This window comes from Aspergillus wentii (assembly GCF_001890725.1).
Source record: "Aspergillus wentii DTO 134E9 unplaced genomic scaffold ASPWEscaffold_4, whole genome shotgun sequence".
Lineage (NCBI taxonomy): Eukaryota > Fungi > Ascomycota > Eurotiomycetes > Eurotiales > Aspergillaceae > Aspergillus > Aspergillus wentii.
This window is the reverse complement of record NW_024467835.1, coordinates 1212517-1227976: the sequence shown is the minus strand read 5'-3', so window position 1 is coordinate 1227976 and position 15460 is coordinate 1212517. Positions and strand designations below refer to the sequence as shown.

Sequence of the window (15460 nt, the reverse complement as noted above, 5' to 3'; positions counted from 1 at the left end):
TGAAAACTGATAAATAGAATTTTCAGATACTAGTGCAAATGTGTCCAAGTTTACTTATGAATTCTATGTATGGAGTATTATTATTTATTATTCAATCAAAGCCCAAGCCACCATGGTATCTCATTTTTTCGACTAGGCCAGAAGTCAAAACGCCACTGACAAAACAAAAAATCGCTTTCTATGGCAAAATGTGTTTTCCCAAAATTATGTTCACTGTGCATCCAGCATCATGAGATCTTCATCAATGTCGTCGTCAAATTCATCCTGACCAACAGCAAGCCGGGCGCCATTTGCTCCATGTCCGTTGGTGAGCTCTTCTCTCCGCACCCTCTCCTCTTCAATTCTCTGTTTTTCTCGATGTCGTTCCAAGTCAGCCAAGCTCCATGTGGATATCCCCTCCTGGTCCTTGGCTTTAAAGGGTTGGGCCATGGTGCGCAGAAAATTCTTTGCTGTTGCGGCAGCCATATCTGTACTGAGATTCGTTTCGCTTTCCAACATAGCCTGACTGATCCATTTCGGAAGTTGCGTGCGCTTTTTCTGGAATCGACGGTCAGCTAAAACCATGACACCGTAATCATCCTTGCCACGCAAGACACGACCCAAACATTGAGCGGCATGTCTCATGGCGTCGAAGGACAAAAAGTCGTTTTCTCTGATGCGGTAGTTCTCCCGCAGGAACTCTAATCGAGCCTTTAATATACGAGATTCTGTATATTGGAATGGAACACCAATGTTCAACACAGCGCGCCCGTAGTGGTGGTCAAAATCGATACCTTCTGAAACCTTTCCTCGAGCCACGCAGAACAAGACAGCACCCCGACCATTGCAGCACGCTGTTCGGTAGGTTTCCAAAGCCAGAGAAGATTCTTGTGCATCGGGCGTTTCAACAAGAATTAACTTGTAGTTCCAAATTGAATCTAGAATGCCCATGCCCTGCCACATGCTGATGATAGACTCCATATATAGATATGATGGAAAGAAGACAACAACTCCATCAGGCGTGATACGAGAGAATTCGAGAACAAGATTACCGTAGTTGCGCACAACACCTGGATCGTTGCGGATTTGGAACGAGGAAGAAATCTGTGCTTGATCCGATCCACGAGTGACAATCATGGGTAGGAAGGATCGACGTGCTAGAGTCATGCTGTAAGACTCCTGCAAGACAGCGTTGAATCCCAGCATTTTGGGGTACATTTCAAGAGGCGACAAAGTTCCAGATGTGATGATAACCGAGCTAAATCGATCAAAGACCGGCTTGATCGCAATAGCGGCATCCAGGCATGTAAAATGTAAGATTGGGTTTGGCACAGTTGCTGCTTCCGATTCGAACGGCTCAAGAATCAGAAGAAATCCCTTTTCATAAGTGGCGACCAGGGTTGCAAATGTTGCAACCTCTTGAAGAGGCTGATAGTCTTCTATATTAATAAGTTCCAGGGTCCGCACCAGGGAAGTGAGACGTTCAGCGCAGAACCGCAGGGGCTTTCGTTCAATAAAGGTCAGATCTTTGACATGTGTTAAGAAAGAAGGCGGTGTTTCGGATATGGTATGGGTGACTTTCATTCGAGTCTTGAGGTATTCGATGAATCTCTTGAGGAAAGTGACAAAGTGTTCCGCTCGACGTATGTTTCCTGGTACGGCTTCCTTGAGCAAGTCATCTGGTAGGACAGGATTTGAGATAAACTGGTCTTCTTCTCGAGCTTGTTCTGCATCGCGCAGCCCTTCCACCAGCTTTGAGTATTCACTTTGAAGTTTCTCCGCATCAGAGCTCTTCATGTCTTGGATTTTCCGTTCCAAGTTGTTTGCTCCCCTTGTGGCTTTGCGAAGTGAATCTTCAGTCAAATCAATACTGAGGGACTCAATGCAGACGTTGTCGATGTTATGCGCTTCATCAAAGACCACTATGCAATCTTTCGAGAGCTCCCGCGATACTCTTTCTGCGATCTTCGGGTCGAGGAGGTAGTGATAAGAATAGATGATGATGTTGCAGAACGGCATCTGGCAAAATGTGGTTAGAAAAACATGAGACACATGTATATACTGGATAAGATTACCATGCGCCGTGCTGAAAAGTAAGGACATTGTTTGTGTTCCTCCCCATATTTCAATAGCCCATCAAGAGTGAAAACGCCAGGAGGAACAAGGTTGTGAGGTTCGAGGAGATCAAGGTTCTATGCAACGTTAGCAGTCAGCCCAGAAACAAATGAGATGAGCCAGCATACCTCATGGTATGTGCAGAGATCAACATCCTCGCCTCTTTCCTTCTTTTCTTTGACGAATCCTGCCGTCAAGCTTCTGCACCTTGCATCAACGACCGTACCGCTTTTCTCTTTTTTAACCGACGGGTGCAGACACAAGTTCTTTCGGCTCGTTAGACCTAGGGCACGGAAGTCCTCGGTATATCCAAGTTGTTCGGCACGGAATTTCATTAGCGCCTTAAGCTCAGCCAAGGCCTTTTCGATTTCGGACATGGTTCGAGAACAATAGATGAGTTTTCGGTGCTCCGGATAATGTTGCTGATACGCAACGATCAGCGATAGTAGAGATACTGTCTTTCCTGTACCCGAAGGCATCTCCAGGACACAGTGACCCCCAGCACTGAGGGTCTTTTTGAGATCACACATGTAGGCATATTGCTCGGGGTATATACGAGGATAAGGGAACAGCACGGGAAGGTCACTGGTTAGATAAAATACGATTAGACTTGAATTTCTTCTCTTGCAAATAACAGTGGAATCCCCAAACAAAAAACAGTCAAACTCACTCAATGAAGAACTTCATTGTGACGGTTGGGTGCTGGCCTCTGGAGCAATGCGGCGAAGAGATTCCAACTGAAGCTCTCTCATTCGAAGGCGCGAGAGGACCGCGTCGACTTTTCCTCTTTGGGCGATCGATGACACCAGCCCACGTGACTGTTGCCTATCGGGTCGCCGATTATCACGCCGCCTTTTGATATGCATTGGAAACCAGCAACTCTCCCCAGGGAATTTTGGAGATGAGAACTTCCCGGTTAGATTATTGCCTGTCTGCGTGAAAATTTGGAGTCGACGATTGCTAGGACTCTTCTTATTCATTTTATTTGTTTCCACACTCTTTTTTTAATCCTTTCGTTCCCATTTGGTTGTATTCAGCCAACCCCACATTATGAGTAAAAAGTTCAAGTCTCAGGCTTCAAGCAGCCGTGCTGCTGCTAGCACTTTTGGTTCTTTCGGGGGATTTTCAGGCTCTTTTTCTAGCCAAGGAAGGGAACCGTCTTCTCTTACATATGTGGCCGAGCCACCAGATCTGTCGCAAATATCAGAGGCGCAATTGGCTATCGCATTCAAGAACTTCTTGAAAAAAGATGAAGTGACAAGAACAAAGGCATTAGATGATTTGAAAGATTACGTCGCCACGGTAGAAGGTCGCAGTGGGACGCTTGATGATGGGTTTCTAGAGGCCTGGGTACGTCCACAACCTGCATCGTACATTCTGGAGCAATATAGTAACAATCGTGTCTCTCCTCTTGCAGGTTAAAATCTATCCACGGGCGTCAATCGACCTCGCTCGTAGAGTAAGGCAGTTGGCTCATACCATTCAAGGCTCTGTTGCAGGACTCGTGGGAAAGCGCATTGCCCGCTATCTACCCAAGGTGGTGGGGGCATGGCTTGCGGGACTTTATGACAATGATAGACCAGTTCAACGATCTGCAGTAGAGTCATTTACACGGGTGTTCTCAACCGATGAGAAGAGGAACAGTGTGTGGAAGATCTACCAGAGCTCTGTCTTGGATTTTGCGGATGATGTCATCCTCCAGCAAACTCCTCTCACACTGAGTGATGAGCGAACAGTTAAGCCCGATGATGCTGAAGCGAAATATGCCCGAGTGGCCGGAACTGCACTTTTGTTATTTAATCGAATCTTAGGTTTGTTGGCACACTTGATAAAATTTCACAATAAATCTAACTCGGATTTGCTCAGGAACCTCGTCCCATGAGGATCTTCAAAAGAATCTTCCCGCGATTGAAAGCCTACTAGGTAGCAAGTCACTGTTTGCTTTCTGCTACCATGAAGACCCTTTTGTTCGCCGGTCTGTTTATACACTTCTTCGATCGGCGGTTTCAAAGGAGCCCGAAGAGCTTGATTGGAAGATCATAAGCGCGGCTGTGATCGGGAAGTCTTTACATATCTCTCAGATAGGATCTGCTTCCGATTTGTCCGAATGCCTGTTGCAGGCAACATCCGCAAGGCCTCAGTTATGGACAGACGATTACACCGGAAAATCATCCTCCTCGAAGAGACTATTGCAATACATCCAGAAAGGGTCCCAGGGCGGCTCGGGCTCATTCTGGCCAAATCTTGCTCAATTGTTGCAGGTTATTCCACTACAAGCGTTGGCAAAGACTGAATCGCAATCGACTGTTGCTGAGGGTGGGATTAGTCTGCCAAGTGCCATTGCTCTGACAGAAGCTTTCCAAGAAGGTCTCAATTCAAGAGAAGAGCCCAGACAAAATCAACTGGTGGGGTGGAAATCGTATATCGACACGGGAATATGGCTGGCGACTTTGCTCTCTCAAGACGACAAACAACAGTTTATCGAAGGAAGACTGTCTCCTTTATTGGAGCAGTATGTTAAAGCCGAGCCAGATCTTGCTCGATGGTCACTACCTGCGCCCTCAGCTGAAGCTATTTGTGCCGATTATATTATCACACTAGTTAAGAATGATTATGAAAGGGAGTTAGAACTGCTATGGACGCGGCTGTCAGATGGTGTACTTGAATCCGTCAAATTGTCTTCTCCGGAGCAATCGAAGGATTTCAGAATGTCACAGGACGCAATATGCGCGCAAGCCAAACGTCTTCTCACATTGGAGGCTGCCGCCCTTGCCCGGTCAACGGATGTCGATCATGAGCCTCGGATATCAAGCGTATTTGAGAAAACAGGCTTACCACTTCTTGAAAATTGCTTGCAGGTGTTGCAGACTCGGAACGGTAAACCGTATGGAGCAGCCGCGGTGGTCGAAGAAACAATTAACAACAACTCACCGATTGCCCGACGCTCGGAGGAGCTGCTGAAGTTCGTCCAAAATGATGCACCTGAACTCCTGTTTTCACCATCAGCCGATCGACTAACTGCAATCATTTTGTCATGCCGTTCTTGGGATGGATTTGGCACGAGCTTTGAGAAGATCGTGGAACGGGTTATACAACTTGGGCCAGAACAGTCGAATGCAGACGTTCTTAAGAAGCTTCTCTCAACCCTCGATTTCAAAGAAATCGACGATAAGAATGGACTCAATGCGTTGATCATGCGGGCATTAGATAGGGCTTGCAAAGGCAATCCTTCTTACTGGCCAATAGTCATTGCTGCTCTCCAGAACCAGACCTCAAGGGGCGAACTGACGGATTCCATATTCTTGTCGATAATTGAGTCATTGTCTACTGAGAACATTGTCTTTGATGCCTTGCACGGACTCTCTCAGCTTGCAACTTCTGCTCCAACCGCGGTTAGAGAATTCCAAAACGGGGCCCATGGTTCGAAATTGGCGGGGAAGCTACTCTATCTCACGGAATCCCCCTCTGAGGAAGTAGCAAACCTCGCAGAGTCACTGATCAAGACACTGAAAGAAACTTCTGTCAGCGAAACAAGCACCAAGTCAAGTCTGGAGATTCTTCGGCACGGGTTCGACCATGTTACTGAGGAATCCCTCTCGTAAGTGATGGAATCCAAACTACCCTGTGATTATGCACACTGACTGAATTCCTTCTTAGGGTTGAATCGCTATTAAACATTGCGGAAGAACTGCTCCAAAGTTCCAAACCCGAGGAAAAGGGCCAATTGGCAAAAGAAATCCTGCCCTCTCGTCAATCATGGGAGAATGCTTTGGGACCATTCCTTGAGCTTCCGCCTCGAGTATCAACTGCTATCACAAGCCCTATTGGCGGTATCGTTCACCTCATCGATCGTGAACTGCCCGATACTTTCTATGGAAGCTATGAAAGAATACCGCGTGATTCAAATCATTGTTCGTCTGCATTCCGATTGGCCTATTTCACGACCCGGATCCTCTCGTTGTTTGAAGTCGCAGAGTACCTCGGGACACAGGATCTTGAAACACTATTCTACAACTTACCACTGGCCATACAAGTGATTGACGATGATCTTAGCATCGAGAACTGCAATGGCATAGCTGGCTTAGAGCTTCCCGAGCAACGAGAGGCATACATGGAAATCGTCAATGATGGTCGGAAGTTGATCAACACGTGGATCCGTTCGAACAGCCAGGTGATAGACTCCGAGAAGGAAACAATTTCCTCCGTGCTATATCATTGCTGGGAGAGCAAGCTGGAAAATCTAGGAGGCGTTTCTCCAAAAGACTACCGTGTCGGAGAAGCTTTTGCCAGGGTTATGGCTGGTTTGGACTCCTTGGATAATATCGTCACTGGGGAAGACATTACCAAAATCTGCAGGGAAAGCCGCACAGCAAATGCTATCCGTTCGGCATCTTGGTTTTCTGTATTGCGACCTTTGGTCATCTCCAACCCCTCCGGAACCAGACTTTGCAACGAGCTCGTTGCTGATTCCACAGGACTCAAGCCCCAGGATGAACGGAAAGATGGTAAGCACCTCAATTTTAGGTGTGTATGCCTGCTAATTTAATTTAGGTCTTCGGAAGCTCGCACTCCTCAATATTCTCTTCTCCGGGGAAGAAAATCTTGCTGCGTCAATTCCAACACAGCGATTGGTTTTCCTTGTCAAGCACCTTATGCAATGTCTCCAGTCGGAGCTAAAGTCACAGGGGGTTAAAGCTGAAATTATTCAGACTCTGTCATTTGTTCTTCCTTGTCTCCATGAAATATATGGCTCGCATTGGGAGGAAAGTATGGAAATTCTCAGTACAACGTGGAGAGAAGCGAGTGGCGGCGACGAAGCTTTGCCAGTTTTGATTTCATCTTTTAGACTCTTCGCACGATTGAGGTCCATCGCAGACAACGAAGATAGTAACGACGATGTGAAGGACGCCTGGTCGGATCGAAAGGCTACGCTTTGCAACAACTTAATATCGACTCTGCGGAAATTTGGTCAGTATTGTATGACCATATTGCAGGAAAGGATCTCCACTAACTTGACAAAACACCAGACTCTGAAACCGCTTTCCATCTACCCCGGGATGTGACGGTTGGGCTGTTATGCCGCTTGGTCAACACGATACCCGTTGAAAAGCTAGAGGATGTGAACAGGATATTCCCACTTCTGACAGCGCAGAGCCGGGTGATCCAGTGTGGTGCCTACATTGTTCTTCACCGATATATTCCTAGCATCCAAGAACAGGTATCGTTTAATGTGGCATTGTCGAAGTCCACGGTCAGCCTTCCTGATGAGCTCATGTCTCTGCTACTTGAGGCTCCCACAATGGAATCGATAGCTTCTTCACACGGCGATGACAAGATATGGACTACTATACGATCGTATCTGTTAAGCTGGAAGGTGGTGTTTGACCACTTTTCTAATGCGGTATGTTCAAGTCGCATAGCTTTGTGAATTTCTAGGCTAACATATAGACAGTCTCTTCCTGTTCAAGAAAACTACGTGTCAAACATCAAGGAGAACGACAGCCTCATTCCGCTGCTGGAATTCATGTTCGACTTCCTCCAAAAGTCCAATGAAAAGGTCATTGACGCATCGAAGTTCGACATTCGGTCTTTCGAGCTAGATCAATCGGAAACGTCCGAGAAAGAGACGCAATGGATTTTGGTGCATCTTTACTTCTTGTGTCTGAAGCATCTTTCCAACATGACGAAAAATTGGTGGCTCGACGCGAAGAAGCGTATCAAGGGACCGGTCGAGACTTGGACCGAGAAATTCGTAAGAACACCTTCATTAGCACTTAACGAATATCGTGTTAACCTCAGCTATAGATTTCACCGTTGATCATCATCGACGCTCTGCAAGGTGTCACTGAATGGAGTGCAACTCAAGATCCGGACGAGGAGCGAGCATTGAATGTGAAGATATCGCCCAAGACAGGAGAAATCATCGCAAGTATTGTGGTGGATGAGGAATCGCCGCCTGTTGCATTATCCATCTCCCTTCCCCCGGCTTATCCTTTGCAGCCTGCGTTGGTTGTCGGCAGAAGCCGGGTCCTTGTGGACGAGAGAAAGTGGAAGAACTGGTTGATTACGATTCAAGGTGTAATCATGTTTGCCAACGGAAACCTGGTGGATGGATTGCTAGCATTCCGAAAGAACGTGCAGGGTGCCTTGAAGGGCCATAGCGAGTGTGCAATTTGCTACTCGGTCATCTCAACGGATATGCAGACACCGAACAAACGATGCGCGACCTGCAAGAACGCCTTCCACTCTGTCTGTCTCTACAGATGGTTCAAGAGCAGCAACCAGAGCACCTGTCCGCTGTGCCGAAACAACTTTGTTTATGTATGAAGGGGAACGGATGATATACGTTAGACATAGAGGTGATGATTTAAAATTGGGTATTTGATTGTATAGATCAGTACATTTGCTCAAAAGTTCCACATCAAATATATATACCTTTCAGAGTTCAGACAAACCACATTAAATCCTTATAAGCAGTAGATGAGCAGAATGATGTACAGTTGATCCCTTCTTTGGAGGGACATCATCGATGATAATCACCGACTGCGGGGAAATCCGGCAACCGGAAACCCCCCACCAAACAAGTCCCCCTCACCACCACCTCATCATACCCTGTCGAAATACACTACTCTCCGGATATGTCCGCCTCTCATATTCCCAACCTCAACACACTTCGGCGCGGAGGAGGAGGAGCTCGCGGCCGGTTCAGAGGTCGCGGAGGTGCCAGCGCTGGCTCTGCAGGCGAAGACAGCAGCAGTCCTGGCACGCGTAGCGCAGGGAAAGACCGGGTGGTGCAGGGCACAGACAACGATGCCAGTGTTTCCCGGCTGAGTGCTGTCAATTTGGGGTATCTCGAGGACCCCTTTGCACAAGCATTGACACCCCCTGGGCTGGAGACGAGGAGGCTGCCCATCATCAACAGAGGTATGTGTGCGACCGCGCCGCCACTTACGGATTGTCACCGGAATAGTTATGGCAGACAGGCTTACCAAGGCGGGGGATGAAATATGACAGGTACCTACGTCCGAACGACCGCAATCGATCGCCTTGTCTCGAACTTTCTCGAGCAGGGTCAAAGACGGAAACAGATTATATCGCTGGGTGCGGGGTCGGACACGCGTGTTTTCCGGCTACTTTCCTTCCAGCAGCCTCCGGATGTTGTCTACCATGAGATTGATTTCCCAGTTAATGCAGCTGCAAAGATCAAATTGATTCGATCATTGCCTCTTCTGCAGCGGACATTAGGGGTAGGGAGATCTGGTGAAGTGACGATTTCAGACGCAGGGGATGCTTTGCACTCGCCATCTTACCACATACATCCCATTGATCTACGATCATTGGCAAAACAAACACCACCGACGTTTTCTTCCTCTTCCCCGCAAGACAGTACAGCGATCACCCGTCTACCAGGAGTAGACACAACACTCCCCACGCTCTTGATCTCAGAATGTTGTCTCGTCTATCTTACCCCCAGCGAAGCCGCTGACGTAGTCGGCTACTTTACCAAAACCCTCTTTCCCGTATCCTCGTCTACCGCACCACTGGGTCTCATCATTTACGAGCCCATCCGCCCCGATGATGCCTTTGGCCGGACCATGGTGTCGAACTTGGCTGCACGGGGTATCCAGCTGCAAACCCTGCATAAATACGCGTCGCTAGAGGCGCAGCGGCAACGGCTAGCGGAGCACGGGTTCGATGGGGGCCAAACTGCTGCGGATGTGGATTTTATCTGGGAACAATGGGTGAGCGAGGGGGAGAAGGAACGGGTTGCAGGGTTGGAGATGCTGGACGAAATGGAGGAGTGGAGGCTACTGGCGCGACATTATTGCATTGCGTGGGGATGGAGAGAGGGGGATAGTGGAGGATTTGAAGGATGGAAGAGCATTGCAGGGCAGTCGGAATGAGCTGCCATCTGGTGTCTTGAGCTTTGACCAGGGGAATCAACGTTGGTTGTTGGATAGTCTCGAGAGGGCTATTGGCATATAACATATGATTGCATCTCATGGAAATAGTCCAGAATATACGGAACATCGGAAGTCGACCCAGGATCGTCCAATTATCACTGCCAAGTTGTCAACACCGCATGTCGGCAACTATCATTCATAGACCATTGACTATTTAGTCTTTTGTGTCAAAATGCTCGATGAGATTCGGAAGTTCGGCCGGGTTACACGAATGCCCCCTTTTCCCCTTCACGGAAGGGATTGACAGGACGATCCCCGTGAGCACGAGAGTTTCGACGGTGTTGACTAGTCAGTGCTTGCTGGATAAAATCGAGGTTCTAGGCCTGGAATGTTATTCGTGATGGGCAGAGGAAGCTGAGATGAGCTGCTGTTGATCCGATCAATTCGGATGAGTCCGACTGAATGTCGATCTTATTTGTTGTGATTCACTTTTCGCCCAATATTCATCCCACCTGATCCATGGATAGTTCCAGTCAATCCATATTTCGGATATTCAATCATTCCCCGTGACACAGAATTGAGCTGCACATATTCAACAGGAAAAAGAAAACATGAAATCAAAGCTTGGATTGGAATGTTGCTTTTGTTTGTTTTGATGGTGTCTGTCGCTACGAGAGAAAAAAAGGTCCCTCGTAATCGTATCCGACTGTTCCATCCTTCGATGGATATTGTCCTAACCCTCTTTGACAATGATTGTCCATCGCTTCGACTAAAAAGCAACAGAAAAATTCTCGCCTCGTGATGGAAACATGACAGCCGCAGGGATAGGAGAATCACACCTGCCAAAATCGCAGCATTCCTCATGTCGGACGGGCTCTACTGCCTCTGATTGGCTCCTCGGAGATTGCGCCGCAGAACCCTCGTCCACTAACAGGCCCCACCTTCCCCCACAGCGACACTTTGCCCACGAACAGTCGGGGCTAAGAAAGACGCTAACCGCAGTGATTGGTCGACCCCTGGTATTAGTGCACCAATGGTTTTGGGGGTAGTGGGGCCCGAGCCAGACGTAAGACAAGGTTTGGCCAAATTGGCCTCGAGGCTGTCCCGATGGGGAAATCCGCCTGTGCCAGGGCTTTTCCTGTTTGGGCGAGGCATACTTGACAGATTCTAGCTAAGGCTGAGCCGGGATGGACCCTTTTTGGCTGCCTCTTTCTGTCTCTCTCTCTGCTTTTTCTCTTCTTCTTCTTTCCTCTTCGTCTTTCGCTGTCATTCCTGTTCGCTGCGTCCCTTTTGGCCTCTCTGGCGGTGGTTGTTGTTCTTTCTTTTACATTCGGTCGTTCTTTTTTACGTTATACACTCTTTTTTCAATCGCTTAATTCAGTCTTTACTTTCGACGCGTTCCGCTGGACAGGTTCAACTACAATTCACCCGCCATCTCGAGAAGGACCTAGACAATCGACCAATTGCGAACTAGGATATATTATATAGATCACAGAATATATAAACCAAAAGAACCGATATCATGAAGATCGACATTGTGCTTTCTCGTGCCGCCGCACTCGTTTCGTTGGTTGCCGGTGTTGAAGCCGCGCATGGCCACGGTCATCACGCAAGACATCACCACCGTGATGTCCAAACTCTGGAGAAGAAGGGAGGCCACTGCAAATTCCCTTCCGGTGAGGGGTTGATTTCCATTACTCCCCATCTCGACAATGGCGGCTGGGCCATGAGTCCCGATCAGCCCTGTAAGCCTGGAGGTTACTGCCCATACGCGTGCCCCTCAGGCCAGGTCTCGATGCAGTGGGATCCCAAGGCTACTTCCTACTCTTACCCTATGTCCATGGTAAGTGCTTGCGATAAGCTTGAGATGCCATGTCGAGTCCGGAATCTAATTGGTAAATAGAACGGTGGTCTTTTCTGTGATGAGGATGGACAGATCCAGAAGCCCTTCCCCGACAAGCCCTACTGCGCTGATGGTACTGGCGCTGTGGGTGCCCACAACAAGGCCAGCAAGCATGTGTCTTTCTGCCAGACCGTGTTGCCTGGAAACGAGGCCATGTTGATTCCTACTCTGGTCCAGGAACTGGCCACTCTCGCTGTGCCCGATTCCAGCTACTGGTGTGAGACATCTGCTCAGTGAGTCACCTCTTATATAGAGGCTTGATTGAATACTAACACCAATAAAGCTTCTACATCAACCCTCCAGGAATTGACGCCGAAACCGCATGTGTTTGGGGTACCTCGGACCACCCCTACGGTAACTGGGCTCCTTACGTTGCTGGTGCCAACACCGTGAAGAATGGCGACACCTACTTGAAGATTGGATGGAACCCTATTTATCTGGAGCCTAGCACACCTTTCCGTGATGTCGTGCCTGATTTCGGTGTCGAGGTGGTCTGCGAGGGTGACAAATGCGATGGTACTCCATGCAAGATCGATCCTGCAGTCAACAAAGTCAATGAAATCAGTGGCAGCAGCTCAAAGGGTGCTGGCGGCGCAGCCTTCTGTGTGGTGACTATTCCGAAGGGCGAGAAGGGTCACATTGTTGTGTTCGACAAGTCTGGCGGAGATTCCTCGTCTGCGACTGTTGAAGTTCCCACCAGCACTGTTGCCCCTTCGAGCACCGAAGCTCCTACCAGCACTAGCACTAGCACTAGTACCAGCAGCACCAGCACCAGCACCAGTACTAGCACCAGCAGCACTCCATCGACTACCTCGACCTCCAGTACCACCTCTAGCACATCTACATCTTCATCGAGCACCATCTCTTCCAGCTCGACACAGACCCCAAGCATCACTTCCTCCAGTAGCTTGAAACCTAGCTCCTCGGGCATGTTCCCAAGCAGCAAGTGGATAAGCCTGTCTGCTTCCGCAAGCTACACCTACCAGCCTCACGTCTTTATCGAGACGGGCAGTGTCGAAGCTGCTGCCATGGAAACCTCCGGTCCCAGTTCTGCTTCGGCTTCGCCGTCCACGACTACCCAGTCTGGCGGTGCTGGTACTATTGTGGTCTCAATTCTGAGCATGACTTTGAGCGCTTTCGTTGCGATTGCCATGTTGAGTCTGTAGACTCCAGGCTTCGTGGCGGTGCCACATCGTTGACATGTTCATACCTAAAGTCCGGCAGCCCTTGATCATCCCATTCCAGCCCAAATTTCAGTCATCTGCTGAAGATTTGCCGTCTTATTTATTCCGAACTTTCTTCCATTCCTGTTGGAATGATCTTACCCTTTTTCATATACCTTCTTGACGACTGACGTTGCCTGTACGTGACGATTTTTGATTTGTTTTCTATACCAGGGCTTTTCAGCAGTTCTTTCTGCTTGCAATCCTTTGCGCTCAGCCTTATCTTCGACGACCCGACACGTTCTGATTGATTTGATTGGGGTTATTTTCTTGTTTTTACTACTTGATTTTGGTAATGTTTATATTATTTTGGCAAGCTGGAAGTATATAGGAATGAAAGGGCTGTCTGACCGATCATTCAAAGTTATTGGGGATCGCCATGTAGATCGCGTAATATTAGAACTAAATCCATAGGGCTGGATTGTTGTTGCCTTGAAGCTGTCCGAGTCAGACGTCAGTGGTGGAGTTGTATATCAGTGGCCTGTGCTAGCTTGATCAACGAACTTCCCCGCCGACAGTCAACGGCTCATTCACCCTTCATCAACATCAACCAATCCATCAACCTCCAAGATGCCTGTATCAATACAGACAGTAAGTCTTCTTTATTTCATCATATGAAATCAAAACCACCATGATTTCCCTGTGATCTACTCCTCATTCCCTCGAATGAATTACCCCGCACCAACAACAAGCAGCCAGCCCAGCTATCCTCCCCTTCACCCTCACCAAGACCCAACTAACAATATAATTTTCCCCTCCAGAACAAACTAGTATCTACCCTCCGCCTCTTAATCCCGCGCCTCCGCCTCCTCCAAAAGAAAGACACCGCCTCCTCGGTCGTACAGCGCCGCGAGCTCGCCTCCCTCCTCGACGAAAACCGCGACGCCTCAGCACGCATTCGCGTCGAAAATGTCATCGCCACAGACACCGGCGTCGAAGTCATGGAAATGGTAGAGCTGTACTGCGAATTGCTGCTCGCGCGGGCAAACGTGCTCGATCAGCTCGCGTTCGGGGAGAGGGGTGGTCGCGCACGGAATCGGGCGAGGGAGGTCGCGAAGGAGATGAGTCGGCGGGCGGCGAGTGGTGGGGCAGCAGCAGCTAATGCGAATGCGAATGCGCGACAAGCCGAAGAGAAGAAGAATAGTAGTATTCTCGGGTTCCCGTTTTCGTTATCATCCAAGAAGCCGTCGGGTGGGGAGGCGGCTGAGGAGAGACGGGATGATACAGACGATGATGATAGCTACATGGACTCGGCGCTGGATGAAGCCGCCGCGGCGGTGTTCTACGCATGGTCTCGATTCCCGCATGACGTGCGCGAACTTAACATGCTCCGCTCTCAACTTACGGATCGATACGGGAAGGACTTCATGACTCTGGCGCAGGATAATAAGATCGAGGGGGTTTCTGTGCCCGAACGGCTGGTGAAGGGGTTACGAGTGCGGCCGCCGACGCAGGAACTGGTGGATCTTTATCTGCGGGAGATAGCACATGCGTACGGGGTGGTTTGGCCCAAGGGCGGCGGCGGCGATGAAGTCGAGCCGGATTTGGGCGATGCGCCTCCGGAGTTCCTCGATCAGCGCCACGATGATGATTATCACGGTGGTGATGGTGATGGTGATGGTGATGGCGACAATACCACGAGCAATCTACCATCCACCCCCCGCAAACAAACAGACACCACCCGCCCAACCCTCTCAGAAGCAAGGCGCGCCTCGGAAGCCTCCGAACTGAACAAAGTGACACCACCACGAGGTCTGCATTCCGGCAAGAGTCCCGTGAGCGTTGCCCCGCCGGGCCCGAGAACAGATAACCCCAGCCCTCGCGTGAAACTGCCAGGATCAGATGAGACAGGAGGCCAGGTTGGGGGAGGAGAGGCCAAGCCGAAGAATAACAGTGGTTCTGGGGGGATACCGGAGTTGGATGAGCTGACTCGGAGGTTTGCGGCGTTGAGGAGATAGTATAGATCTTATCTTGCAGAATGCAAGGTTTCCTAGTTAATCTACCCACGTGGGTAGATGGTTTATTGATATGCATTATGCATGATATGCAGGGCAGTGTTGGTTGCGTCAATTATCATTATGGTCATGATACCTGTTTTGCGTGATATCCAACGCTATTGATCTATTCATAGAGTACTTTACTTCATATGCTCGAAACCAATCTGTAGAACATAGTCTATCATTCAAGTGTAAATATTATGGTATGTATCTAGATACATCCAACTGGTCTGGTCTATACTCTAAATTCACCATCATCTGTTCCACCACGCTCAAGTCGAGTCAAGCTGAGCAAGTCCAATTTGCTTTTTTGGTCGTGTCATGCATCAAGGAAATAAT

At 48.9% G+C, this 15460-nt stretch overlaps 6 protein-coding genes across 6 annotated transcripts; 4 read left to right on the top strand and 2 right to left on the bottom strand.

Moving 5' to 3' along the window:
• Window positions 1-210: 210 nt before the first annotated feature.
• ASPWEDRAFT_27766 (TFIIH/NER complex ATP-dependent 5'-3' DNA helicase subunit RAD3) lies at window positions 211-2624 on the bottom strand (the record flags this gene model as incomplete). The annotated part of the gene is made up of 3 exons (XM_040833037.1): window positions 211-1998; window positions 2055-2171; window positions 2223-2624. The coding sequence occupies 3 exons, from the start codon at window positions 2622-2624 to the stop codon at window positions 211-213; spliced, it is 2307 nt and encodes a 768-aa protein (XP_040688770.1).
• Window positions 2625-2969: 345 nt separating this feature from the next.
• Window positions 2970-8551, top strand: ASPWEDRAFT_40237 (ubiquitin-protein ligase RKR1). Its single transcript, XM_040835277.1, has 8 exons — window positions 2970-3444; window positions 3512-3905; window positions 3961-5692; window positions 5752-6599; window positions 6646-7062; window positions 7122-7495; window positions 7547-7846; window positions 7900-8551. The coding sequence occupies exons 1-8, from the start codon at window positions 3145-3147 to the stop codon at window positions 8419-8421; spliced, it is 4887 nt and encodes a 1628-aa protein (XP_040688769.1). The 5' UTR covers window positions 2970-3144; the 3' UTR covers window positions 8422-8551.
• A 181-nt stretch (window positions 8552-8732) lies between these two features.
• ppm1 (protein C-terminal leucine carboxyl O-methyltransferase ppm1) lies at window positions 8733-9998 on the top strand (the record flags this gene model as incomplete). Its single annotated transcript, XM_040833036.1, has 2 exons — window positions 8733-9018; window positions 9109-9998. 2 exons carry the CDS (start codon window positions 8733-8735, stop codon window positions 9996-9998), a joined length of 1176 nt encoding a protein of 391 aa, XP_040688768.1.
• Window positions 9999-10434: 436 nt separating this feature from the next.
• On the bottom strand, window positions 10435-11191 carry ASPWEDRAFT_491064 (uncharacterized protein). Its single transcript, XM_040837214.1, has one exon. It carries the CDS (start codon window positions 10860-10862, stop codon window positions 10470-10472), a length of 393 nt encoding a protein of 130 aa, XP_040688767.1. The 5' UTR covers window positions 10863-11191; the 3' UTR covers window positions 10435-10469.
• A 329-nt stretch (window positions 11192-11520) lies between these two features.
• ASPWEDRAFT_109814 (SUN domain-containing protein) lies at window positions 11521-13067 on the top strand (the record flags this gene model as incomplete). Its single annotated transcript, XM_040828117.1, has 3 exons — window positions 11521-11841; window positions 11902-12134; window positions 12185-13067. The coding sequence occupies 3 exons, from the start codon at window positions 11521-11523 to the stop codon at window positions 13065-13067; spliced, it is 1437 nt and encodes a 478-aa protein (XP_040688766.1).
• An 821-nt stretch (window positions 13068-13888) lies between these two features.
• Window positions 13889-15082, top strand: ASPWEDRAFT_112364 (DUF292 domain protein; the record flags this gene model as incomplete). The annotated part of the gene is made up of 2 exons (XM_040828320.1): window positions 13889-14744; window positions 14823-15082. Coding segments are annotated over 2 exons (1116 nt in total), but the record flags the coding sequence as incomplete, so codon positions are not given.
• Window positions 15083-15460: the final 378 nt, after the last annotated feature.